This window comes from Lithobates pipiens, unplaced genomic scaffold (genome assembly GCF_037356315.1).
Source record: "Lithobates pipiens isolate NorthernLeopardFrog02 unplaced genomic scaffold, aLitPip1_a1.2 Scaffold_30, whole genome shotgun sequence".
In the NCBI taxonomy this organism is placed as follows: Eukaryota; Metazoa; Chordata; class Amphibia; order Anura; family Ranidae; genus Lithobates; species Lithobates pipiens.
In genome coordinates, this window is record NW_027507791.1 from 140,003,478 (window position 1) to 140,030,902 (window position 27,425).

General features: G+C 44.1%; 1 protein-coding gene across 1 annotated transcript in view; it reads right to left on the reverse strand.

The window, feature by feature from the left end:
- Positions 1-10,440: 10,440 nt before the first annotated feature.
- The window catches only part of CHP1 (calcineurin like EF-hand protein 1), a 165,645-nt gene continuing 148,660 nt past the window's right edge, over positions 10,441-27,425 (reverse strand). The window contains exons 6-7 of the mRNA XM_077464917.1: positions 17,846-17,968; positions 10,441-14,315 (exon numbers count right to left, since the gene is read on the reverse strand). Of these exons, the coding sequence (XP_077321043.1) occupies positions 14,262-14,315; positions 17,846-17,968 (177 nt within the window). The 3' untranslated portion in view covers positions 10,441-14,261. The remainder of the gene's footprint in view (positions 14,316-17,845; positions 17,969-27,425) is intronic.

Below are 27,425 nucleotides of genomic sequence, written 5' to 3' on the forward strand. Positions count from 1 at the left end.
TTCCATGAGAGATGATCCATCCTCTGATAGAGACAAGAGTTGGGCCGAACATCCCCCGGTTATCACCAGAACTCCTGAAAATCGCAAAAGTTCAGACCCAAACAGCGAACCCTAATAAAGTCTACAAGCCCCCAAAATGTAAAAATAAAAAGTGCCCATTTTGAAGGCTTATATGCAAGTTATTGGGCATAAAAAGGGTATGGGGGCCCGGGTACTGCATTTTGTATGTGGCGCTAACTGCAGTGTAAACAGGTGGGTATATTTTATATTAATATTTTATCCACTTGCTTACCAGGCACTTACACTCCCTTCCTACCCAAGCCATTTTTCAGCTTTCAGTGCTGTCCCACGTTGAATGGCAATTGTGTGGTCGTGCTACACTGTACTCAAACAATTATTTTATAATTTTCTTCACACAAATAGAGCTTTCTTTTGGTGGTATCTAATCACTGCTGTTTTTTTTTTTTTTTTTTAAACATTTTGAAAAAAAAAAGCTTTTTACTTTTTTTTTTTTGTCAGTACATTTTGTAAAAAGTAAATTTTTTGCCTTTGCTGATGTGTGCTGATTAGGTGGCACGGATAGGCTTAACTGGTGGGCATCACTGGCTGGCATCGCTAATGGGCACTGATTGGTGGCTCTTGTGGGCCCTGAGTTCTGGCATTGGTGGGAACTGTATGGTGACACTGTTTTACTATACTGGAATTGGGCCACTGATCATCAGTGCCCTAATTACATTTATACATGTCCCCTTGCGTGAAAATGCTTCTGATCGGCTCTCCTCGCCACACACTCTGTCAGTGTGAGGTGAAGAATGTGATTACTGGCACTTCCTTGTTTTACATGTGACCGGCTGTGATTGGACACAGCCGATCACATGGTTAAAGAGCCGCGGCTATTTACAGAGATCTGGGTCGCACCATGTCCTAGCAACACAGTGCTCAAGAGCGCCCGTTCTAGGACGCCGTCATATGACAGCATCCCAGAACGAGAGCCGCACCACCCACCATCATTTGATGGTGGGCGGGCGGCAACCAGTTAAAAAACAAAAATTGCATTCATACAAAATGCAAACTAATGTGCAAAACCAAAGTGAACATCTAAAACAAATCCACACAGACCAACAGCAGCTGCCAAGCATAAAAAAGTGTTCCCACACAAAAAGCAATCAAATAAAAATAAATATGTGGCGCTAACTGCAGTGTAAACAAGTGTGTAGTCAAGCTAAATCAAATATATAGGTAAGACTAATCAGCAGTGTAACATCACCAGACTGACTATATTCATGTGATAAAAGAAGTCAATAATAATCAGACATGACCAATATAGCTATCATAATACCTAGAAATGGATAGCAATCACAAAGCAAATAGCTTGATTTGATGAAGTCACGTGAGCAGTGATGCAATGCATCAGAGAGGAGTCAGATATCATCACTAGCGGTCGCGGCCGTGACCGGAAGTAATGTGTTCAGCACTGTTTTACTCATATCTTTGATGTAAGCTACTATAATTTTTTTACCTATTAAATTTGTTTTAATTACTGCACAATGGGGATGCTTTTCTTCTTCACATGCCTTTACCTCATCTGCTGAGTTTGAAGTCCCCCACTAGAGATCCGTTGTGATGATCGGAGGAGATCGATCGACTGCTGGCTTACCATTGCCTTCAGCTCACAGGCTCATCTTGACCTCAGGGGGTCTTCTTTGGTGGTAAGAGGCTGGGAGAAACGTGTGACACTGCACAGATTGCTGCTGATTGGATTGGAGGAATTTGAAATCGATCACTTACTACACATGCACTTTACGTCTTCTATATGAACTGCTTTATGAAGTTTCAGTACATTCACGTTAGTGCTTTATTGCACTGATTGGACTTTGCACCTTTTTACATTTTTATATTGACTTTATTTTGCATTTTAATGCGATTTTTTGCACTTTAGCTATTTTATTTTGCATTTTATGTGTTTTTTTTTCTTGCACCTTTATGCACTTTAGCTCTTCCTAGCCCTATTGGATCCTTCTTGCACTTTATGTTAAGAGTTTGGCACTTTATGTAATTTTATGTGACTTTTTTCACTTTATGCGATTTTTGACTATTGGTTTCGTTTTGTGATTGCTATCCATTTCTAGGTATTAGAGCTATATTGGTCACGTCTGAATATTATTGGCTTCTTTTATCACGTGGATATAGTCAGTCTGGTGATGTTACACTGCTAATTAGTCTTACCTATATATTTGATTTAGCTTGACTACACACTTGTTTACACTGCAGTTAGCGCCACATATTTATTTTTATTTGATTGCTTTTTGTGTGGGAACACTTTTTTATGCTTGGCAGCTGCTGTTGGTCTGTGTGGATTTGTTTTAGATGTTCACTTTGGTTTTGCACATTAGTTTGCATTTTGTATGAATGCAATTTTTGTTTTTTAACTGGTTGCCGCCCGCCCACCATCAAATGATGGTGGGTGGTGCGGCTCTCGTTCTGGGATGCTGTCATATGATGGCGTCCTAGAACGGGCGCTCTTGAGCACTGTGTTGCTAGGACATGGTGCGACCCAGATCTCTGTAAATAGCCGCGGCTCTTTAACCATGTGATCGGCTGTGTCCAATCACAGCCGGTCACATGTAAAACAAGGAAGTGCCAGTAATCACATTCTTCACCTCACACTGACAGAGTGTGTGGCGAGGAGAGCCGATCAGAAGCATTTTCACGCAAGGGGACATGTATAAATGTAATTAGGGCACTGATGATCAGTGGCCCAATTCCAGTATAGTAAAACAGTGTCACCATACAGTTCCCACCAATGCCAGAACTCAGGGCCCACAAGAGCCACCAATCAGTGCCCATTAGCGATGCCAGCCAGTGATGCCCACCAGTTAAGCCTATCCGTGCCACCTAATCAGCACACATCAGCAAAGGCAAAAAATTAACTTTTTACAAAATGTACTGACAAAAAAAAAAAAAAAAAGTAAAAAGCTTTTTTTTTTTCAAAATGTTAAAAAAAAAAAAAAAAAAAAAACAGCAGTGATTAGATACCACCAAAAGAAAGCTCTATTTGTGTGAAGAAAATTATAAAATAATTGTTTGAGTACAGTGTAGCACGACCACACAATTGCCATTCAACGTGGGACAGCACTGAAAGCTGAAAAATGGCTTGGGTAGGAAGGGAGTGTGAGGGCCGGTTCACACTGCGACGCGAGGCGAGGCGACACGGCTCGCCTCGCCTCGCTCCCGCAAGTCGCCCCCATTCAGTGCTATGGAACCGTTCTGAGAGGAGCGACTCAAGTCGCTCCGACTCAGAAAAAAGGTTCCTGTACTACTTCGGGGCGACTTCGGGGGCGACTTGCATTGACTTCTATGCAGAAGTCCTCTGCAAGTCGCCGCTGAGGTCCGTGCAGGTCGCGGCGAGGCAAGTCGGAGACGCCTCGCCGCGCTTCGCTGTGTGAACCGGCCCTAAGTGCCTGGTAGGCAAGTGGATAAAATATTGTTTAACAAAAAAATTTTTTTTCATTGATTGCAATACTGTGTTTTCCCAAAACCTATATAAATTCGCATATGCAAAATCACTTATAATCAAAAAGTGATAAAATACAATTTGTATTGTATTTTATCACTTTTTGATTATAAGTGATTTTGCATATGCGAATTTATATAGATTTTGGGAAAACACAGTATTGCAATCAATGAAAAAAAATTTTTTTGTTGCATATAGTTTGTTATAAGTCGAGCGCTACAAGGTGGTTTATGTGATAATTTATTTATTCACCTTCTGGTTTATGTACTCATATATTTAAGTAGCAGCTGGGGTAGGGTTCTGTGTGGCGCTGTGATGATACACAAAGTTGGCGAATTTTGAAGTGTGTATCCAGTTTATACATAACAAAACAAAGAGTCTGACTTTTGGAAGGGAGCCTTGGCAGAAAGATATACGCTTAGAGCCCGGACCACGTCCAGGGAAGGGAGGGCTTAGGATATGTCGGTTTAGGAGACAGAGATGGTAACATAATGCCTTCATTGAGGTGAAAAGCCAAAACCACCTTCGGTAGAAAAGACAGTTGCGGACACACCACCACCTTATCCTTGTGTATAACAAGATAGGGCAACTTGCAAAACAAGGCCACCAGTTCTGAAAACCCTCCTGGCCAATGTAATGGTCACTAGGAAGACCACTTTCTGAGAGAGTGTTAAAGGGATTTCCCTGATGTTCTCAAACAGCAGTTTCTGAAGCGCCGACAACATCAGGTTCAGATCCCACGGAGGTAAGAGTGGATGCAGCAGGGGGACTACATGTCGGACCCCTTATACAAAGGTGCTCACTAGAGTGAGACGACAGGGGTCGTTGGAAAAAAGACAGCCAACGCTGACATCTGGCTCTTGCTGGTGCTTAAGGCCAGTTTCTGGTCCACTCCCTGTAGGAGCAGCAGGATCCTGGAAACGGAATAGGTGCGCGGACGCCACCACATATCCTCACACATGGAGATATAAGCCTTCCACGTACGACGTTATGTCTTCCGAGAAGATTTTCGTGCCCTCAACATAGTGTAAATCACAGAGACAGACCTCGGTTCCTTAGCACCTGGCTTTCAACAGCCATGCCATTAAAACCAGCAATGGTAAAGCAGGAAGGAGTATCGGACCTTGTGACAGAAGGTCTTCTCGCATCAGCAACCGCCAAGGAGCATCTGCCACCAGGCGCACCAAGGATGCCAAGGCCAATCAGTATCACCAGAATCCCCTCGGCCTCCACTCTGTGGAGCAGACGTGGTAACAGCTTGAGCAGAGGAAAGGCGTAAATCAGCTGGTACTGCTCCCACAGAGCCACCAAAGCATCTGATGCATTGGCCCAAGGATCTCTTGTCCTGGACATGAACCTCCGCACTAGGGGTGCAACGGATCAAAAACCTCACAGATCGGATCGTTCCTCAGATCAGAGTCACGGATCGGATCAGCAAATAATTGAATTTGCAAAAACCTCAATCCTTAATCTCCCCCACTGTAATATTGGCTAAGTATGGCTGGGTATTCCAGAGTATGGCTGGGTTATGGCAGAGTATTGGACGGGTATTGCACAGTACTGCAGAGTATTGGCTGGGTATGGCAGAGTATGGAGGAATGTCTGTCACAGAGCAACGCTGTGGGCACTACAGATCCAGCCCACAGCGCTGCTGACACCGTTCTCTCCCCTCCACTGTACAGAGCAGTACAGAGAGGGGAGGCAGTAACCGGTGTCATGACATGACGCCGGTTTGTTTACAAGTGATCGCTCCGTCATTTGACAGACTGATCACAGTGTAAAACAGCCTGGGTGTATAAAGATGGCTGCCGCTTTGGAGCTAGGCCAAAGCCGCGGATCGCGGCGTGTGCGATCCGAGCGGGGTGACCCGTTCGGACCATGGATCGGCGACGATCCGTTGCACCCCTACGCCGCACCTTTCAATTGAGCCAAGAGGCCAGGAGATCCACATCTGGTGTGCCCCACCACAGGTAAAGAAGCCTGAATGCCGACTTAAATACTCCACCTGCCAGTTTTCTACTCCTGGGATGTAAATGGCCAACAAGGCCGGTACATGTCGCTCTGCCCACTGAAGGATGTGAGCGACCTCCCATGCCACAGCCAAGCTACTTCTTCCTTGATGGTTGACATATGCCACCGGCGTGGCGTTGTCTGACTGGATCCTGATCGGACACACTCTTAGTCTCATCTACCATGTGGAGAGGCATAGCCTGATCACTCATAGCTTGAGCACATGGATCGCCAACTTGGATTCCTCCCCCAACCAGAGTCCCTGGGTCGACTATACTCCCATTACTCCACCCCAGCCGGTCAGGCTGGCGTCCCTTGCGATTACTGTCCAATGTAGAGGTAGGAACGACTTCCCGGACTAAAGTGCCGGGGACCTCAGCCACCAGAGCAGGGAGTCCCCGACTGACTGCCGATCCAGGGATAACAGATTCGGGTGAGCCAGAGATGTGTCCCATTTTGGCAATATCTCCTTCTGCAAGACTCTGGTGTTAAACTGGGCATATGTTACAGCCTCAAAAGGAAGCCACCATGAGGCCCAGGACTCGCATGCAGAAGCGCAGCGACGACCACCCGTGGTTCATCAATAGTTTTACCGCAGCTCTGAGAGTCTGCAGTTTGTCTGAAGGGAGAAAAAAAAAAAAACTCGCTTCCATGGAGTCCAGCAGTAAGCCTAGGTACTCCAAGCGCTGAGTCAGTATGAGCACCTACTTTTTAAGGTTCAACAGCCACCCAAATTCCTGCAGGGTTTGCATGGTGATCGCCACACCCTCCTTTAATTCTGAGGCGGAAGATGCTCTCAGGAGGAGATAGCCTAGGTAACCTAACTGGAGCCAATACCTTGGTAAAGACTTGGGGTGCTGATGCCAAGCCAAAAACCACAGACTGGTAGTGGGCTTCCCCAACTGCAAATCACAGAAACCTGTCACCTGAGGCATATGGGTATGTACAGGTACGCATCCTGGATGTCCAAAGACGGCAGGGAATCCCCTTAGAGTGCAGCGATTACTGAAAAAACTGATTCCATTCCGAACCTCTGTACTTTTACAAAGCAAGTGAGGGCTTTCAGGTCCAAGATTGGACATACCCCTTCCTTTTTGGGGGCTACAGATTAGAATAGAACCCCTGAAACCTTTACGACTCCAGAACAGGCACTATCACCTCATGGCGTATCAGGTCCCTTACCACCCCCAATAGGGCCTCCTGGCGAGCCAGGAGTAAGGGTATGCTGGAGGAGAAGAATCTTGTAGCCAGAGGAAATCAGTTGGTAGACCCATTGGTCGGACAGCCAAGAGGCCGACCGGGCTGTGAACTCCCAAAGGAGACACCCCCCCCCCCACCAGAGAGACGGGCGGTAGCACTTTTGCTCGCAGGCTTGCGGTTCCAGGGATGCTTTTGTCCCTTAGAGGTCATCCGGTTGGACTGGGAGCATTTAGCTGAAGTCCCAGACGGACGAAAAGGGCTCTTTTGAGCGGAAAATGAGGGCCTTTGCCTGCGGAGTGGCTCCTTAGTCTTCCTGGCCTGTTGGTTTAAGGTACTCGCCCACCTGTGACATTTTTAATAATGTCATCCAACGAGGCTCCAAAGAGCTGCTCACCATGGAAGGGTAGATCTATCAAGGCTTTAGATGCCAGGTCCGCAGACCAGCATTTTAGCCAAATCAAGCGCCGCAGCACCATTACTGACACTGAAGCCCTGGAGAGCAATGGAAGCATATCCAGGGCCGCGTCACATACGTACTTAAGGCCGTGCACTAACTAGTCTGCTAGTTCCACGCACACGGGAGTAGCCTGCTGCTTCTCCAATTCACAGTGCAAAAGTTTTGCCCATTCAGTAAGTGTCTGCGAATGAAGTGCTGTGGCCAGTAGTGGTCGTATTGCTGATCCCCACAACTGTAAACAAGGAATGGGCCACTGCCTCGGCCTTCCTGTCAGTAGGAACCTTAAATGCAGGAGTCCCCTCTACCGGGATCATGGGTTACTTTGTTTAACCTGGATACTGGGGAGGTCCACAACCGGAGGAGCCGACCATTTTTTTTAAATTTTTTTAAGAAGGCTCTCCTCAAATGGGTAGCGCACCGACATTCTTTTAGGGACCGAGAAGGTCCGTTGCGGGCTTCCTCATTCCTTGTATATGAACTTAGCGAAATAAGTTGGATACGGAAACACCTTAGGAGTACAGGCTGGCTTACGGGACCCAAAAAGAGACCACTACTTCAGCAGAGGAACCAGCTGCATCCTGAATTTTCAGGGTATCACGCACAGCCGTGATAAGTGCTCCAAATTGCACTTTGTCTTGGTGACTCATCCTCACTGCCCGATTGGTCCTGGTCAGCGTCATCTGAAGCAACAGAACAGAGGCCACCAGTCGCAGTGGGGCCCGAGGCTGCATCAGCTCTCCCAGGAGGATGGGGAGGGGGGGGGGCAGGGGCTGCTTTTTACCACCTTTGTGCCCACACACCGCCTCCACCCTGGCAACGAACGTTTCAAAGACTGCCTTCAAAGCGTCCAAAGGCACTGCACTGTTTGCAGAGAAGCCGGTTGCAATTGCAGGGTGTTCTGGGGAAGAAACAGCAGTTTCTGAAGCCATGCTGACCCACCGTCTGCCATCCTTGGGGGACTTAGGACAGGTGCACAATACCACCCTCCTAGCTGCTGCAGACTGAGGGGCACCCACCGCAGGACTCACCCTCGTGACCGAGTGCCGCACCGTTCAGTTAGGGGTGTCTACCTCCAGTATGAGCTCCCAGGTGTCCTGAGCAAAAAATAAAAAATAAATAAAAAAAGTGCCATTCTGAGCAGCAGGGACTAGCTCTGAGGCTAAAAGCTGTGCTGGGCTACAACAAAATGGCTGCCGGCCGGCCACCCTGTATAAAGGACATAATCCCAAGGAAAATGGCCGCCGGGCTTGAGAAAAACGGCCGACCATGCTTTCCACTGAGGCACGCCAAAAATGGCCAACAACTGTACACAGTAAAAGGACAGAGAAAATGGCGGCAGAAAAGCGCTATGGCGATCAGCACATGCAGACCCTCCAGACACTCAGCGCAGCCCCTAATCTGAGAGAGCCCCCCAGGGGACCCCTGGCTACAGGGACACAGTGCATCTCGCACAAGAGGGGGGGGGGGAGGGAAAATAGGGACAGAGAGAAAAAATGGGGAGGAGAGGGACCCCCTAATTGACCTCCCAGGGAATGCCCAGCTGTTCAATCCCGCCGAGGCAGGGATAGCTGTACTTGCCATCCAGACGAGCTGGGGACATCCCATCACAGACCCACTCTCTGAGCAGTAGGGGGTGGCTGCTGGCCACGGCACACTAACAAGGACATCAGTAGTCTGGACATACATGTGCCCCGGATCGTTGGCCCAGCATGTAGCTAGGGTCTGCACACTCTCGATGGCCAGGCTGGGGAGACAAGGATCTAGAGTATCCAGCCGGTCACCCTGCTGGCTGTCGATAGCAGATCACAGGATCTTAAAATCTTGCGCAAAAGGCAAACCTTCAGCAAAAAAAATCCCAGGACCGATGGTCCCGCAGGGAGACTAGGTCTATCTCCTTCACTAGGCAGAACAAAAATGAGCTGAGGTGTTATTACCAGAGGGACCGCCTCCAGGGCAGAACTGTAAAGTTGTTTTTTCACATGTTAAATGTTCTGCCTAGTCCTCTCCTGAAGGTGACGTAATAACCCTACAGTCAAGACTAATGGAGCTGTGTCAATAAGTGAAAGAAAGAGAAAAGTTTGTTTCCATTATAAAATTTTGTAAATAAGCAAGTTTTCTCCTTCACTGATGGGCTCTCATAGGCGACAATGATGGACATCATGTATGGGCACAGATTGGCATCACTGGTGATAATCGGTGGGCATCCCCCTGTGGGGGTCTGCGCTGATAATCAGGACAGACCCTGTCAGGAGAGCTGCTCTCCTCTACTCATGTCTGTCAGTGAGAGTAGAGGAAAAGTTGATCCATGACTTTTCCTGTTTGGACACAGCTGATCAAGTGGTAATCCGATAGCTGATCAGTGTAAAGAGCCTCAATCAGAGACTCTTTACCAGGATTGGAGACTCACACACCGATTGCTGCACTGCACGCAGTCATGGCTTATCCTGTTGGATGTCATATGACGTCCAATCAGGATAACTGAACCACTGCCTGGAATTCTGCTATAAGCTGAGCGGGAAGTGGGTGGGTGGGGAACTTTACAAATCACTTTAAATAGTTTTCCTACATGCACCAAAAAAATCTTTGTATGACATGGGCTTATTCATGATGGAAATGTAAAGAACAGTACTTGTGTTAGCTGTAACTATGAACTATAACGCGGTTGGAGTGCTTGCCATGCTGCATTTCTGTTGCAAATGGCATAATCTTGTGCACTGCTGCCTTGTTTCAATTAAAATGCTCAGCTTAAAGCGGCACTCCATCCTAAATAGTGTTCACACCCCCTCTTGCTCCACTGCCACATTTGCCACTTTTTGGGTGGGCATGGATACCTGCCAAAACCAGGTACCTGCTGGCACTTCCAGGTAAGTTCACCACACAACGATCGCGGAAATCTACGAAATTTCCAGCCCCCCCATTGCCTTCTTGGAGACACACCCAGAAGATAGCGGGACCATTCAGAAAGTGCAGCGCAGCTCTAGGCTTCACTTCCTGTTTACCTTAGTAAGGATGCCGCCTTCACCCGAAGCAGATTGACGAATTGGCTAGGGGTGCCGACATTGCGGGATACCTAGACAGGCAAGTGTCCTATTAATAGTCAGCAGCTACAGTATTTGTAAACATTTTTATACAGGCTGGAACACTGCTTCAAGAAGCTTACAGAGAGTCATATCTTCTAGTAACAAACCAAATATTTCTGTAGCTAGCCTCATCGACCATAGCCATTGAATCAGGTGCAAAACTAGATAAAACTACAACATTTTTCACAAAATTTTATTTGCCAAAAATACTAAAGACTCTCACAAACTATATTTGATATAGATTTTTTTTAAATTACATTTAGAAGAAAACTTCATCATATTCTCAGCATGTATACAGATTAGAACAAAAAAGGGTCATCACCTCATTTGACATTCAGTTATAGATACCTCAAGTAAATAAAACTCCAGCAAAAATACAACCTAAAGTTATAAATATTATAAGTGAATGGCCATTATGTGCTTTGGCTTTCTGTATACATTATATGAAGGCAGGCAATGTTCTGTTTATAAGGCCTTCTGTAGGATTTTAGGCAATTTCAAGACAATATCCCATGTTCCAACAATCTAATCATTACATGCATTGTATTCATCGCTTGCATTTATTTAGCGCCAAAATAGTATGCAGTGATTTACAAAATACATCGAATCACTCATAAATCTCTATGCCTCAGAGCTCATTTGTGGAGGAAGCCTGCCAACCTACAAAATTTTTGATTGTTGCAGAAAACACATGTGTACATAAAACAGCATACATAATCCAGTTTTTTTTTTATCGTGTGCAACCACAGAGCATTAAAAATTGACTACTTTTAATTCAATTTCCTAATCAATACCATGTTGCAGAGACATAACCTGTTTGTTATTCAATTATTCAGTATTGTGCCACATACTTTCTTCTCTTCAAAAACTATGGCTGCCTCTAGAACCAAAACATCCAATGAACTGTGCATGGTGCATTAAGGCTCGATTCATATAAATGAGTTTTTAATGCTTTTTGCATTTTGCAGAAATGCAGGGAAATTTTATTTATTTTTTTTTTTTTAAACATTTACACCAATGAATTTTTAGAACTGCCTTTTTGGAAAGGGTCGGTGACTTTTTCCCTGCAAAATACGTTTTGCATGTACTAGACAATCAATGGACCCGCAGCCAAAACGCAAGTACTGTGTTTTTACCACGATTTGCATTTTTGTTTACAGTCACTGTATATAGCTGGTTTCCAAGGAGTGGGTCAAAAAGCCAGTCGCTGCATCCTTAGCAATGAATGAGTTATCAGCTGTCAGCAGGCTTCCTCGCTGACAAAAAAAAAAAAAAAAAAAACACGTGGGGTCCTTTCCCCAGTCCATACCAGGCCCTTCGGTCTGTTGTGGATTTTGAAGGGGACACCCCATGCCTTTTTTTTTTTTTTATTAACTGTTGTGGGGTCCCCCACCCAAAAGCCATACCAGACTCCTATCTGAGCATGCAGCATGGCAGGTCAGGAAAGGGAGGGGACAAGTGAGTGCGTCCCCCCCTAAACCATACCAGACTGCATGCCCTCAACATTGGGGGGGGGGGGGGATGGGTGCTTAGCGCCCCACCTCAAAGCATCTTGGTATCACCGATCCTTGTGAATTCCACACTGTAGATGCCTGATCAAGCAAAAAAATCTGCACGCACAATACGTAGTCAAGTTTTTTTTTTTAACTGCTATTCCACTTTACAGAATCAGAAGAGGGTCAGCACAAAGAAAGCGTGTGCAGATTATTAAGTGCAATAGAATAACTATTCATTATTTATAAAATAAAAAAATACCCATTCACAAAAATAAAAGGAACACAGAGTAAGGCAACAAAATGAAGAAAATCAGTTCTGACAAATTTAAAGGGTTTCAATAGCTAGTTTTTGCTAAATTATAATGCACAGATATTAAGCTTTGGCCAAGGCATGATCATTGGACCTCATGTAAAGATAACTAGCTCTCCTAGTGTTCTCCAACTCTTTCTGCTACTATGCATGTTTTAAGTGGCTCCTAGAAATTGTAATGCAGTAAAATGCACATTAAGTACAAAGATGTCTGATCTCATAACTAAGCATATGAAATTGGGTTTACTAAACTATTAAAAAAAAAAAAAAAAAAAAAAAAAAATTGTCTTTACTGAGTGTTTTGAGTGGTGTTTTGAGTGGCTCAAATTGTAATGCAGTAAAATGCACATGAAGTACATTTTACTACACTTAAATGAAACCCAACATGATGAGCAGAATGTTTTAAAGCAATTGTGTGCAAAATGCATGCCAAAGCATGCATTAAAACCACATAACTACACATTTTCACAAATGTGAAGTGTCAATCGAGCCTTAAACTCCATATACGAAGGCTGAGTTCACACTAGTGCAAATTTTTCCACATCCATTTCGAATGACAGGAGAGTGTGCCCGACTCTTAATGGAACCATCCCTGAGGTGGCCACGGAGTGGATTGCACAGGAGTCCTTTGCCTCTTTAGCTCACTTCAGGTCCGAATTCAGGCAAAAATTTGTCCCTGAAAACATGATGCACCGGACCCCTGCTGTGAGCCATGTCCACACTAAGTGTAAACCCAGCCTAAAAGCTTGCAGCAGCTAGATTTACTACAGGTTTCAAAAAGCATAAAAAGGAAGAATTCACTCATTTTTGTTCGACGGGACCTGGAAAAAAAAATATTGCAGTTAAATCTATACTTAACCCTTTTCTTGCTGAGAAATCAGACACACAATCTAAAGTTCTCCAGTTGCTTTAACCAAATGTAAAGTAAAATTACTACTACAGATCTCTAGGCTTTGTATATCTGATACAGATATCCACAGGCATAGAAATTATGACAATGGAGTAGAAGCATGGTAGTTCAAGATTTATGGCCCTGAAGCTCCTTTTCATGATGTTCTGATTAACAGCCAACTTGCATGCCCTAGAACAGGGATATGAAATTAATGGACCATCAGCTGTTGTAAAGCTACAAGTCATATCATGCCTCTGCCCCTGATGTTATGCTTGTGGCTGTCAGTCTTGCTATGCCTCATGGGACTTTTAGTTCTGCAACAGCTGGGAGGTCCGCTAATTGCATATCCTTGCCCTAAAAGCACAGTTGCATAGTTAGACTGAAATGAAACAATCATGCGAACTAAATAAATACAACTCCTTTTCTGGTATTCAATACATTTTTCATTAGATTGTTTTCTGCTTTAAATGCATTTCACATTTTCAAAGCCAATTAAACATTTATACAATTGAAAGCAATATTTAAAAAAAAATAAAAAAAAATAATACAATTGCAGCTTACCAATCATATGTAGTGGCTGCATTTACTTTTTTTAGGCTTTTCCTCCCTTTTCACCTGATGATCTGGCCAGTAACACACCTCCTGCATGGTCAGTCTGGTGGTGATTAAATGTATTATCCGATTTAAATACACTAACAAACTGATGCCAAACTCCAGCTAGCATTTTAGCAGTTACAGTAAGTTTTTACAGAAAAAGCTCATGGGTTCTTCTCATCCCTATAAAACTGATACATTTGAAAGAAAGCTTGTTCTTTTGCAAAACAGACTTGCTAACCAGAGCACCAAATAAATATATATAAAAAAAAAAAAAGCCTAAAAGAAGGAAAAATAAATAATGCAGCCATCACATGTTAGAATTGGTAAGCTGCAATATAATAAAAGTTTGCTTTTGGGTTTAATAGTGCTTTACTAACTACTGCAACATATTTTCCCAGACATGGTAAAAGAAAAGCCTGACCCAAACCTCTGTAGTAATTTAATTGGTTAATAATATGCAATGCAGTGCTATATAGGCCAGTCAGTTATGAAACAGGATCAAAAAAGTGCGATTTTTAGTATTCAACAGGAACAAGCTATCAGGCTGGAAACACAAAATATACAGTATCTACAAGTTGTCAGCAGTAGTGTGTTACATATATTCTTTGTTTGGGTCATCAGTGTCTTCTGAAGGGCACTTTGAGATGTAAAGCACACACTGTTCTACGGTTCATGATGAATTTTCTAGAGTTGCAATTCAAGTTGTCAGTGAAGGAACCGGATGCTCATTTTCTGTTCTACATCTACCTTCTCTAGAACCTGGAAAAAAAAAAAAAAAAAACACAACACGATTTACTTTTTTTTTTTTATAAAGCATTGAAATATGTTAAAAATGTGACTCTAGGCCAACATCTGTATTTTATATGTAAACCAGAACTAAAGAAAAGGTTAGACTACAGGCCAGACAAGGAGTCCTAAAAAAAAAAAAAAAAAAAAAAAAAAAACACATTTATAAAATTCTAGTCTTTAAAACCAGAATATTTCATGAAAGCAAATATGGTGCTCAACTTCAGCCCCAGAAAGTTTTAACCCCTTAATGACCAGAGCATTTTTGCTCTACGGCATTGCGTCGCTTCAACTGACAATCACGCGGTCGTGCAAATCCGCACCCAAACAAAACTGACGTATTTCTCACAGATGAGCTTTTTGGGGGTATTTGATCACCTCTGCAGTTGTTTTGTGCTATAAACAAAATTTATAATTTACTATAATATCCCCAAAATGTTTTTTAAAAACAAAATTTCTTCATCAGTTGAGGGGGGGGGGGATGGGGGAAATCGCAATAAGCATGTATTGATTGGATTGTGCTAAAGTTATAGCGTCTACAAAATAGGGAGTAGATTTATAGCTTTTTACTAGTAATGGCGGTGATCTGCAATTTTTAGAGGGTCTGTGACAGTGCGTCAGACAGATCGGACACTTGACACTTTTTGGGACCATTAACATTTATACAAGGATCACTGCTATGAAAATGCACTGATTACTGTGTAAATGTCACTGACAGGGATGGGGTTAACACTAGGGGGCAATCAAGGGGTTAAATGTCTTCCCTAGGTGTTTCTCTGAGGGGCTGTGACTGACTAGAGAAGCCAGATCATTGTTCCTACTTAGTAGGAACAAACTATCTGTTTCTCCTCCCCTGTCAGAACAGGGTTGTGTGTGTTTACACACAAATCTTGGTTCTGGCTCTCATGCCTACCGGCCATCGGGTCCCCCGCCATGACGCAGGCACGCCTACTATGGCTCTTAAAGGAGCCGCCTTACATTTACTGCGATTCAAGGAGAGCCATCCTGCCACCATATATGTACAGGAGCTTGTCAAGATGTTGCTAATGGATCAAATGTACATAAGTTACAATTACAGTACTCTTGCTTGGCAACTCCAATGAAGAGATCCTCACGCGTCAATAAGTTTCACCGTAATTAAGCTTCAACTGATCATGTGGCACCAGATTCAATGGCAATTTATGATCTTTTTGATGTAGATCTTTATCCCTGAGGTTCCCGGTTCGGGCTCCCCCTTTTCTGATGGCCTGCCCGGGGATCATGTGTACCATGGTGCAATATTGCTGAGGTATGTCCCCACACAAACTAAGCAATGTTCTGCAATATGATGTATATACATGAATTTTAAGTATTGTTATATTTTAGAGGATTACCATACTATACTCATGTGTCCTGATAAAGTTACATTTTGGCTAAATGAGTTGATCTTTCATTGGATTTACAAAGCAAGAGTACTGTAAAATGTTTATGTACAGTTGATCCATTAAGCACCATATTTGCTTTTATGAAATTTTCTAGATTTTTTTAAAGACTATGTAAAAACATTTATGATTTTAGGCCTTCTTGTCTGGCCTATATAGCCTGACTCTAGTTCTGTTTTGTATAAAGCATTATTTTGGCATTATTCTCTTTACTCATCATTAGCAGCTGCATATACTGTGGCTGTTGGTGCGCAGCACTGCATTTTAAAGAAGCATTGCACGGTTTACTCCAAGTTTATTGAAATGCCATAACATGACATTTCATACGTCTATATGCAATATCAGCAAGTCCAAAAACGGTAAAAAAATATAAATTGTTTTAAAGCATGTATTACTTTTTTTCCCAGCATACAGCACTGTAGTGCAGTAGTGTTAACTGAACTCATAGGACTATGCAAATTAACCTTGCTTATGTGTTGGGACTGCAGTGGGCAAGGCTGCTCAATGCATAAAGGTGTGAATGAGGATTAAACGGAAGCCTGTACTAAAAGGAAATGTTCGTTGCCTAGCTGTCTTTTTCTTAACTTCTTCAGATCCGCACTATAGCTGAATGACGGCTACAGCGCAGACCTACTTTGCCATGAGGGCATCAATAGATGGCCTCACGTGCCCGAGCAGCCTGCGTGCCCCCTGCAGGGCGCTTGTGGCACACCCTGTGATCAGAGATTCTATGAGACTTGGCTGATCACAGATCAGAGTAAGCGGTTGATCCCGACCCCTTACCAACGTGGTCAGCAGTCAGCCAATGACAGCTGATCATGTGAAGTAAAAAGTGCTGGTAATCGGCTACTTTTTCTGCTCGCGCTGACAGCGATCAAGGAGAGCTGCCGCCAGCTCATCTGTGCCCACCAGTGCCGCCCCATCAATAAAGGAGAAAAATTACCTGTTTGCAAAATTTTATAACAAACTGAAACTATTGATTTTATTCAACTTTTTCCATCTTTTTGGGGGTTTAAGTTCCCAGTAAGCAAGCGGTTAATATACTATAGGACAACCCAAAGCAGGGTCAGGAAAGCCAGGGTAAAGTCAAAACTCCAAATCTGCATAATTTTTCTCAAGCAGACAGCCTACATGAATAACTTTGCTCAGGAGCAGCGCAATAATGTCACACCTTCATACTAAGCTGCATTGGGTGAACATCACTGGCAGGCTCAACAAGTTTTGTGGGACTTTGCAGGTGGAGTAAGAAAACTGAGTGCAGATGCATACACAATTAAAAATGGTTGTAAACGCAAACAGAAGGAATGGCAGTAATCAAGCCATACTACAGTGTACACGTTTGTATAAAGTGATGCCTCTAAATAGTTTAGTTGGTGTCTAACTGATCACGTGACCTCCAGCCACTCTCCATCTAAGGGCTACATTGGGAGGGGCCAAGATCCCCCCCCCCGACATCAGCCAGGGAGGTCACGTGACTGCTGTGATGTCAGCTCAGCCCCTCTCACATTTAGATCAAGGAGGAAAGAGGCCAGAGGTCACTTGATGGGCCAGAAACTAACTGAAAGGTTTCGCGAGGCATAAATTTTATACAAAACGAGTACACACTGTAGTATGGCTTGATAGAACAGAGGGGCCAACAGTAATATTTCTAACTTTACTGCCAGCTACTAAGAGCAGCAGGAGAGGAGGGGGAGAGGCGGGGAGAGATCAGCGCACGTACGCACACGAGCTGACAGGCAGGGAGGGAGGAGAGCAGCGGGACGATGGAGGCATGATTACCGTGGGCAGCAGTTTTTTTTTATACAGCATAGAAAGGGATAGATTAAACAGCACAAGCACTGTGCCATTTAACCTACTATAAGGGAACAGGATCTCTTCCCTTTCTTCGATCATTGAGGCTACCATTACATTTTATGACCAATTGGGAGGAGCGTAAAAACACTAACATGACTCTTAGACCTGATAAGGTAATGACTAATTCGATATAACTAGCCTTCTGGTATTCACGTAGATTATCCACATATAGATGCATAGTTCTTGTGCATTTATACTCTTACACTTTGAAATTTAACAGACCCTTACCTTAACAAATTCTGCAAAAGAAATGGCACAGTCTCCATCTTGATCTGCCTCTTGAATTGTACGATCAGCAATGCTTCCCAGCTGCTCATCAGAAATATTCACTCCAACCATCATTCGAAGGACCTGCCAAAAAACAAAACAAAAAAACAGTTAGTGCAAGCAGGAGAAAACATCCCATGTTGCAGCTAGCTTGTGCTATCTGACCTGGGAAAAACCTATGGGCCAGCAAAGGTGTGCAGTGCACTAACAGAACAGTTATTAATTGGAACCCAAAGATTGAAGCAATACCACCATACTGTATTTGGCCTGAAACTAAGGTTTCTCAAACGGCGACATGTGAGTGGAGTATGGAGCAGATATAAAGAGGGCAATTTACCCAGCAAATATGTAAGATTTGAGTTCACGCAAGTGCTGAAAGACATAAATTAACCTGGGAGGTCCAGAGGATGGCATTGACATAACCAGTAATGTTTAGATGGAGCGCTTCAAGAGCAGCTAATGAGATGTAAATAAAATAGTCCAGTATGCCTAGAGCAGTGGTCATCAACCCTGTGCTGCTCAGTGATTGCAGTATTCTAATCTGCATCTCCCCAAGGTAATGCATAAAACCTGGCCTGTTAGTGGGCCCTGAGGACAGGGTTGATGACCACTGGCCTAGAGGCAAAAGTCCATATACTTCTAAAGCCAGACTTGTATTACAGATTATGGTCAGGGTCAGTAGCAGCAGCCAGCTCAGAAGTGCAGAAGAGACTCTGTACACATGAAAAGTGGGAAGAGAGCAGTGCCACTTAAGCTACTTTCACACTGGGGTGCTCAGCGCTATGGCGGTAAAGCGTCACTATATTTAACGGCACTGATAGGTCGCTAGCGGGGCAGTTTTAACCCCTGCTAGCGGCTGAAAAGGGGTTAAAACCGCCCACAGGCGGGTTTGGAGCGCTGCCCCATTGTTTTCAATGGGAAGGAGCACTTTAGGAGCGGTAAATACACCGCTCCTACAGCACTCCAAAGATACGGCTTGCAGGGCCGTGACTGTCCTGCAAGCGCACCGCTCCAGTGCGAAAGCCCTCTGGATCAAGAAATTAAAGGAGAGGGGCTCAGTTGCTGTGAAGAATGCTTCAGTGTGCCCAAAAAGTCCAGCAAGAGCCAGGACCGTCTCCTACAGTTGCTTCAGCTGTGGGATCGGGGCACCATCAGTGCAGAGCTTGCTCAGGAACGGCAGCAGGCAGGTGTGAGTGCATATACACGGACAGTGAGCCAAAGACTTAAAGGATGGCCTGGTGTAAAAAAGGGCAGCAAAGAATCCACTTGTCTCCAGGAAAAACATCAGGGACAGACTGATATTCTGCAAAAGTTACAGGGATTGGACTGCTGATGACTTGGGTAAAGCAATTTTCTCTGATGAATCCTTTCCTTTTTTTTCTCTTTAGCCCCATAGGAAAAACTGCGCTAATAACAGAATCCAATGCACATAGTTTAAAGCAGCAACTCTCCTGTGAGATATAGGCACAGTCCAGAAAAAATAAGGTCTCACACTGGGCGTTAAAATAACGTTATAAAAAACGCCAGTAGCTTTGCAGTGAGTAACTTTTTTCAACGTTTTTGCAATAGCGTTTTTCCACGTTAGCGTTTAAGAAAAAGTTGATTTTATTTTTTCCAGTGGATCAAAAACATTAAACACTGGTGAGCGATGTTTGAGTGTTTATCAATGTTTATCAGCTGTAGAGCGATTTTACAGCTGAAAAATGTCTCTCAGAACCCACTAGTTTTGTTTTTTTACTGCTCAAAAACGCTACTGCATGGAGACATAGGATAACAGAGTTTAATGACTGTAGAAAAAACGTCTAATGCCAAAAACAGCAGCTGTAGCAATGTCAAAAAATGTCCAGTGTGCATGAGGCCTAAATGTTAACAGTTGAGCTAGGTTGGACTTTATGGACTTGTCTTTTTTCAACCTCACCTACTATATAATGCGATTTTATATGCATACACCAAATCAAAGTGATCCGATCTAGTCCACATGTAATAATAAGTGTTCTTAGTCCATATCATCACCATCCACCACCTTGAAGTATGCAAGCCTTTAACCACTTCAGCCCCGAAAGGATTTGGCCCCTTCATGATCAGGCCATTTCTTTTACGATATGCCACTGCATCGCTTTAACTGACAATTGCGCAGTCGTAGGGGGGGGGGGGGGTGGAAGAATCGCAATAGGCGTATATTGATTGGTTTGAGCAAAAGTTATTGCATCTACAAACTATGGGATAGATTTAGGGACTATTTATTTTATTTTTTTTAATTGATTTACTAGTAATGGCAGTGATCTGCGATTTTTGGTGAGAGCGACATTGCAGCAGACAAATCTGACCCCAAATGACAATTTTTGGGGACCACTGACATCACATTGATCAGTGCTTACAATAAAAAAATGCACTGATCAATGTAAAAAATGACACTGGCAGGGAAGGTGTTAACACTAGGGGGCGATCAAGGGGTTAAGCATGTTCCCTCAGTGTTCTCTAGCTGTAGGGCGGGGTGGGCTCACTGGGACATGACAGATCACCATTCCAGATCCCTGGGAACAGTAGACCTATCATGTCTGAATGGAGATACGCCTTGTTTAAACAGACAGATCCCCCGTTCTGCCTCTCCATTAGGCATTTGCGTGCCGCCGGCGGACTGAGTCCACCCAACCTGCGTGCACGCGCCTGCAGCAGGAGTAAGAGTGTGCCGACATCGGCACGCAGCCGCCACTGCACGAGCCACTGTGCCTGTATGGCGACTCGCACAGGGGAGCTGACCTGCCGCAGTATATCTGCGTGAGCTGGTCAGCTAATGGTTAAAGGCATAGTTAGAAATACTGTCACCAATAAGTCTAAGCATTTCAGGACAACCTTGGAGAGCATGGCTCCACCTTCTTTACAGGAAAGACATGCAGCCTTTAAATCCCTCCTCTTCCACCATGGCCTCAGTTATTGTGGTCTCCGACAAACTGGAAAACAAAGCACAGAAAACCACCAAACCACCATGATAGATATTTAAAACCACTCTTAAGATAAACAAAGGGAGGGAAGTAACGGTTGTCCTGAAAGGCTCTTAGAAATACCGTCACCGGTAAGTCTAACTATACCTTTCAGGACAACCTTGGAGAGGATAACCGAGAAACTTAACCTAGGGTGGGACTACTGTCTGCAGTACCTTTCTGCCGAAGGCTTGATCTGCGGCAGACAGTAAATCCAACCGATAGTGTTGGAGAAATGTTGACTAGTTGGACAAAGTAGCAGCCTTACAGATTTGCTCAGGTGTAGCACAGGTCCTTTCAGCCCAGTAAACTGTTGTATATCTTGTAGAATGAGCAGCAATACCTGAAGGGGGTATTTCTCATTTGGCTTTATAGGCTTCTGTGATTGCCAAGCTAAGCCATCTGCCCAGTGTACTTTTGGAAGTTTTTTTTCTCTCTTGTGTGAGCTTGAGAAAACCAATCTTTTTAATGCTTTAGTTACTGCAAGAAAACGTAACAAACATCTCCTCACGTCCAGAGTATGAAAAGCTTCTTCTGGATTGGTCGGAGTTGGTGAAAAAGTAGAAGAAACCTTAGGAAGAAATGCTGTCTGCAAAAACTTTCAGGAAAGGTTCTGTAACTGCCAGAGCTTGGAGTTCACTGATTCTTATTGCAGAGGTGATGGCCACCAGAAAAATAGTTTTGAGAACCAAATTATGCAAGGATGCTTCTTGTAAGGGTTCAAACAGAGCTCCTGAGAGACCCTGCAAAACAATAGACAAATCCCAAATGGGAAAATATTTAAGGGCTACTGACCTATTTTGTGAGTGCCCTGAAAAAAATCTTGAAATTAAAACTTCTTTGGATAAAGTTCTTTCAAAATAGAGCCACCACCTGAGTCTTCAGGGTGCTGGCTGCCAGTCCCTTCTCCATACCCTCAAGGAGAAATTCAAGAGCAGATACTGAACTCTTGACCTGGAAGCCCTTAGAAGCACACCAGGAGTTAAATTTTTCCAGACTTCAGGAGTCCATCTTCAAATGGAAACCTTCTCCTAAGGGTCTTGGAGGGGGAAAAAAATAAAAATAAAAATAAAAATAAAAATAAAAAGGGCCCTCTAGGGGTCCCTTCATTCTTTCTTGATCGACCGATAGGACCCTATGAACTGGAAACACTGTTTAGTTTCATCCAGAACCTGGTCCATTTTGTCATGAACTGACAACTGTACTTCTGAATTTCATGGGTAGTGTAGATTGCTCTTAAGAGGTCACCCACTTCCTCCAAGGATAGCTTGTAGCGAGAGGATCTGCTATTCTCTTCCTCCTCATCTGAAGCCTTAGGTGATAAAGGGGAAGTACTCTTCTCTCACTCGAGTCCTCAGACTCCACTAGTCTGGATGAGGATGCTCTTGGATTAGGTGGTGGATTCTGGGACTCAACCCGAGTTGCTGGGTTCTGCACCAATATGGACAGAACTCAGCGAGTTCATAAGTTCCTTTACAGAAAAGAATAAGTCCTTGTACTGCTGAGACGTTTCTTCCTACACCAGTTCATTAATACAGGATCTGTACATTGCCCTCTGCCATTAATCTCTAAGGGGGGTTCTTGCAAGGACATTTTCTTTGACTTGCACGTTTAGTTTTTCCTAACGCTTTTTCCTTAACGAGAAACAAATTTTAAACTAAACCTAGTGTCCCTAAAACCACACACACTAGTGTGGGGGGGAAACAAAAAAAAAAAAAAAAAAAAAGAACGCACCACTGTACCTCTTACCTGGGCTTGACCGGTGCCAAGGGCGCCTACATCCATTGTTGGCATTTTGCTCTCATCAATTTTGCAGAGAATGGAAAGGAGAGGACTAGGCAGAACATGTTAATATGTTATAACAAAACTAGAACTTTCTAGTTCTGCCCAAGAGGCTATCCTTTAGGTAACATAGCCTCAGTAAGTCAAGCAGCACAACGTAAAAAAAAATAGGAGGGGAGGGTGCTGTGTCAGTCGGTGAACTACAGAGAAAAGGATTTTTACAGGAGTACAAAAAAGCCTATTTTCTCTTACGTTCACCGACTGACATAGCTCCTTTCTTATACCATTGGGACGTCCCCAAGCAGTGCCAAAACGAGGGGTGGGAAAACACATAAAAACTTCACCCACAATGGCATGTGGGAACCAGTATAAAAAAAACTTCACCCACACACAAAAAAAAAAAAGTGGGAATAGCAAAAAAATTTTTTTGGGTGGGTATAAAACACCAGAGTGCTCCTCAATCTAGGAGTCACTACCTACAAACCGCATCAAAACTTGCAGTAAAATGCAACAGTGCATTAACTTAAAAGTACTGCGTTTTTTTTGTTTTTTTATTTTTTCACAAAAACACACACAAAAAAGTGCCATTAGACGACCGCCTGCAAAACTTTGCGGCCAAAACAGGCATCAGCCAATGCACGGACATCTACCTTGTAGAATTTTGTAAAGGTGTGAACAGACGACCAAGTCGCCGCTTTACACACTTGAGAGACAGATGCTTGATGTCGGAAGGCCCAAGGCGTTCCAATTGCCCTGGTGGAGTGGGGCGTGAACGGAAAGGGGGGCACCTGCCCCTTCAAGGTGTAGGCCTGTACTACAATAGGTCTGATTCACCTGGAAAAGGTGGCCGACAAGACTGCCATGCCTTTTTTCGGACCAGCCACCGAAACAAACAAGGAGTCTGACTTCCGAAAGGGAGCCGTAGCAGACAAATACACCCTCAGAGCCCGGACCATGTCCAGGGAATGGAGGGCTGCCTCTTTAGGGTGTGTCAGTTAAGGACACAGAGATGGTAACACAATGTCTTCATTGACGTGGAACGCCGAAACCACCTTCGGCAGAAAAGGTTGCAGACACAACACCACTTTATCCTTGTGGATAACCAGATAAGCGGCCTTGTCTTGCACGTCGCCCTGTTCCGAAACCCTCCTGGCCAATGTAATGGCAACTAGAAAGACCACTTTCTGAGAAAGAAACAGAGGGATCTCTGATATTTTCAAATGGCGGTTTCTTAAGCACCGATAACACCAGGTTCAGATCCCACGGGGGTAACTGTCTATGCACCGGAGGAACTCCGTGTCGGACCCCTTGAACAAAAGTGCTCACTAGAGAGATGCCGGGGGGGGGGGATTCGCTGAAAAGAAATAAAATGACAGCCAAGGCCGATTTGTCCCTTAATGGTGCTTAACCCCTTCCCGCCGAGCGATCTGTGTACTCTGCTTCCGGGGGTTATACCGGGATGATGCATACGGAAGTCACGACCGCATATGTAAACGGTGTTCAAATCCCACATGTGAGGTATCGCCACGATCGTTAGAGCGAGAGCAATAATTCTAGCACTAGACCTCCTCTAATGCTAACCTGGTAACCGTAAAAAAAAATTTTTAAAGCGTCGCCTATTGAGATTTTAAGGTACCGTACTTTGTCATCAATCCACGAGTGCGTGCAATTATAAAGTGTGACATGTTTGGTATCTATTTACTCAGCATAACATTAGCTTTCAAAAAAATTGGGCTAATTTTACCGTTTCTTTTTTTAATTCATGAAAGTGTACCTTTTCCCAAAAAGTTGCGTTTAAAAACAACGCTGCGCAAATACCGTGTGACATAAAATATTGCAACAATCGCCGTTTTATTCTCTAGAGTCTGAGATTATATATATCCATATTTTTTGCTAGAAAATTACTTGGAACCCCCAAACATTTATAAATATATATTATTATTAAAATATGGCATGGCTATTGAGAGCCAGGTGTTGAGGAACCGGGATCTTTCAGATTCGGTGATCCAACTATGCTGAGAGCATGGAAATCTTCTCGGAAGATATATCATCGTACCTGGAAGGCCTACATCTCCATGTGTGAGGAGAAAGGTTGGCATCCACACTCCTTTTCTATATCCAGGATCCTGCTGTTTCTACAGCAAAGAGTAGACCAGAAACTGGCTTTAACCCTTGTAAACACCAAATGGCAAAAATAGGCTTAGTCATGCAAGTTAAAATCCATATTTTTTGCTAGAAACCCCCAAACATTTATAAATGCTTGGAACCCCCAAACATTTATATATATATATATATATATATATATATATATATATATATATATATATATATATATATATATATATATATATATATATATATATATATATATATATATAATTTTATTAATAATAATAAATATATTTATAAATGTTTGGGGGTTCCAAGCAAAACCAGAGATGGTAAAGCAGGACGGAGAATCGGACCTTGAGACAGAAGGTCCTCTTGTAACAGCAGTCGCCATGGTGCGTCCGCCACCAGGCGTACTAAGTCTGCGTACCAGGGATGCTGGGGCCAATCTGGGGCAATCAGAATTACTGGAATCCCCTTAGCCTCCACTCTGCGGAGCAGACGTGGTAACAATTCCAGTGGAGGAAAGGCATAGATCAGCTGGTACTGATCCCACAGAGCCACCAGCGTGTCTGACGCGTCTGCCCAAGGATCTCTTGTCCTGGATACGAATCTCGGCACCTTTAGATTGAGACGGGAGGCCAGAAGATCCACGTCTGGTGTGCCCCATCGCAGGCACAGTAGCCTGAACACCTCTGGATGCAACGCCCATTCTCCTGGGTCTAGCATCTGGCGACTTAGATAGTCCGCCTGCCAATTCTCCACTCCCTGATGTAAATGGCAGATAGGGCCGGTACATGTCGCTCTGCCCACTGAAGGATGTGAGCGACCTCCCGGCGGCGGCCGAGCTTCTTGTTCCTCCTTGGTGATTGAAATATGCCACCGCCGTGGCATTGTCTGACTGGATCCTGATAGGATGCCCTTGAAGTCTTATTGACCAAGTGGAGAGGCATTGCCTGATCGCTCGCAACTTGAGCACATTGATCGGCAACTTTAATTTCTCCTGTGACCAGAGGCCCTGGGTCGACTGAACTCCCATTACTCCACCCCAGCCGGTTAGGCTGGCATCCGTGGTGATCATTGTCCATTTCAGAGGTAGGAACGACGTCCTGGACCGAAGTGACGGGGATCTCAGCCACCAGAGCAGGCAGTCCCTGACTAACTGGCTCATCTGAATCTGCCAATGCAGGGATAGCGGAGATTTGTCCAATTTCGTCAAGATCTCCTTCTGCAGGACTCTGGTATGAAACTGGGCGTACGGTACTGCCTCGAAGGAGGCCACCATGAGTCCCAGAACTCGCATGCAGAAGCGTAGCGACGACCACCTGTGGTTCATCAGCAGTTTTACTGCAGCTCCGAGAGTCTGTAGCTTGTCTGAAGGGAGAAACACTCTCGCTTCTATGGAGTCCAGCAGCAAGCCTAGGTACTCCAAACGCTGAGTCGGTAAGAACACTGACTTTTTCAGGTTCAACAGCCACCCAAATTGCTGCAGGGTCTGCATAGTGATCGCCACATTCTAATTTTGAGGCGGAAGATACTCTCAGGAGATAGTCTAGGTAACCTATGATCGCAATCCCGCGTTGTCGCAGCAATGCCAAAACAGGAGCCAATACCAAAGTAAGACTCGGGGGGCTGATGCCAAGCCAAAAGGGGAGAGCCACAAACTGGTAGTGGGCTTCCCCAACTGCAAAATTGCAGAAATTTCTGATGCCGAAGGCATATGGGTATGTGCAGGTACGCATCCTGGATGTCCAAAGACGCCAATGAGTCCTCTTAATGGAGTGCAGGAACTACTGAGCGAACGGACTCCATTCTGAACCTCTGTACTTTAACAAAGTAATTGAGGGCTTTTAGGTCCATTATTGGACGCACCCCTTCCTTTTTGGGGACTACAGATTGGAGTAGAACCCCTAAAAAAGTTCAGACTCCGGAACAGGTACTATCACCTTGCGACTCAGCAGGTCCCTTAATGCCCCCATTAGGGCCTCCCGGCGAGCCGGGAGTATAGGTATGACAAATTGAGTAAGCTGCGCTAATACATAAACCCACATAAAATTCAATGAAGTAAAAAACAGACAAAATTTCAATAATAATGTGCAAAATTAGGCCTATTACCCCCAGTCCTAAAGAATAAGGGTTATAGGATAATTGATCACAGTGAACAACAAAAAAAGAAAAGAGAAAAATATGAAAAAAAATAGTGAACACCCAATGTGTAATTATATAAACATTTCAATTCCAACAGAGTCCAATATAGATGAAATCGTCAATTCTTCTACTGTGTAGCAAGTGCTTGATCCACCACCATACAGCCAAAATTACTCCTTACCAGAATTTCATGACCCCCGACTACAGAGGGTCACCAACAGCATGTAACAATAGATATCTCCCACTTCAGAAGGGTCTCAGCTGTTCTCCTCCCTCCACCGATATCATGACCAGGCTGTCAAACAAGTATCTTTAGTTTTCTCCCATATATTAGGTCATATGTGCCAATTCCATGCAAAAGAAATGAAGCTCCAATAGTGTAAAACCTTTTAATATAACTCGAATATAAAAACAAAAATGCACTTACAACGCACAAAGGAAAGATCAGCCTCAAGTCTGATGCGCCGGCCAGACGCAACCGGACAAACTCGTCGTTCCTGGGTACAATTCCTTCGTAAGGG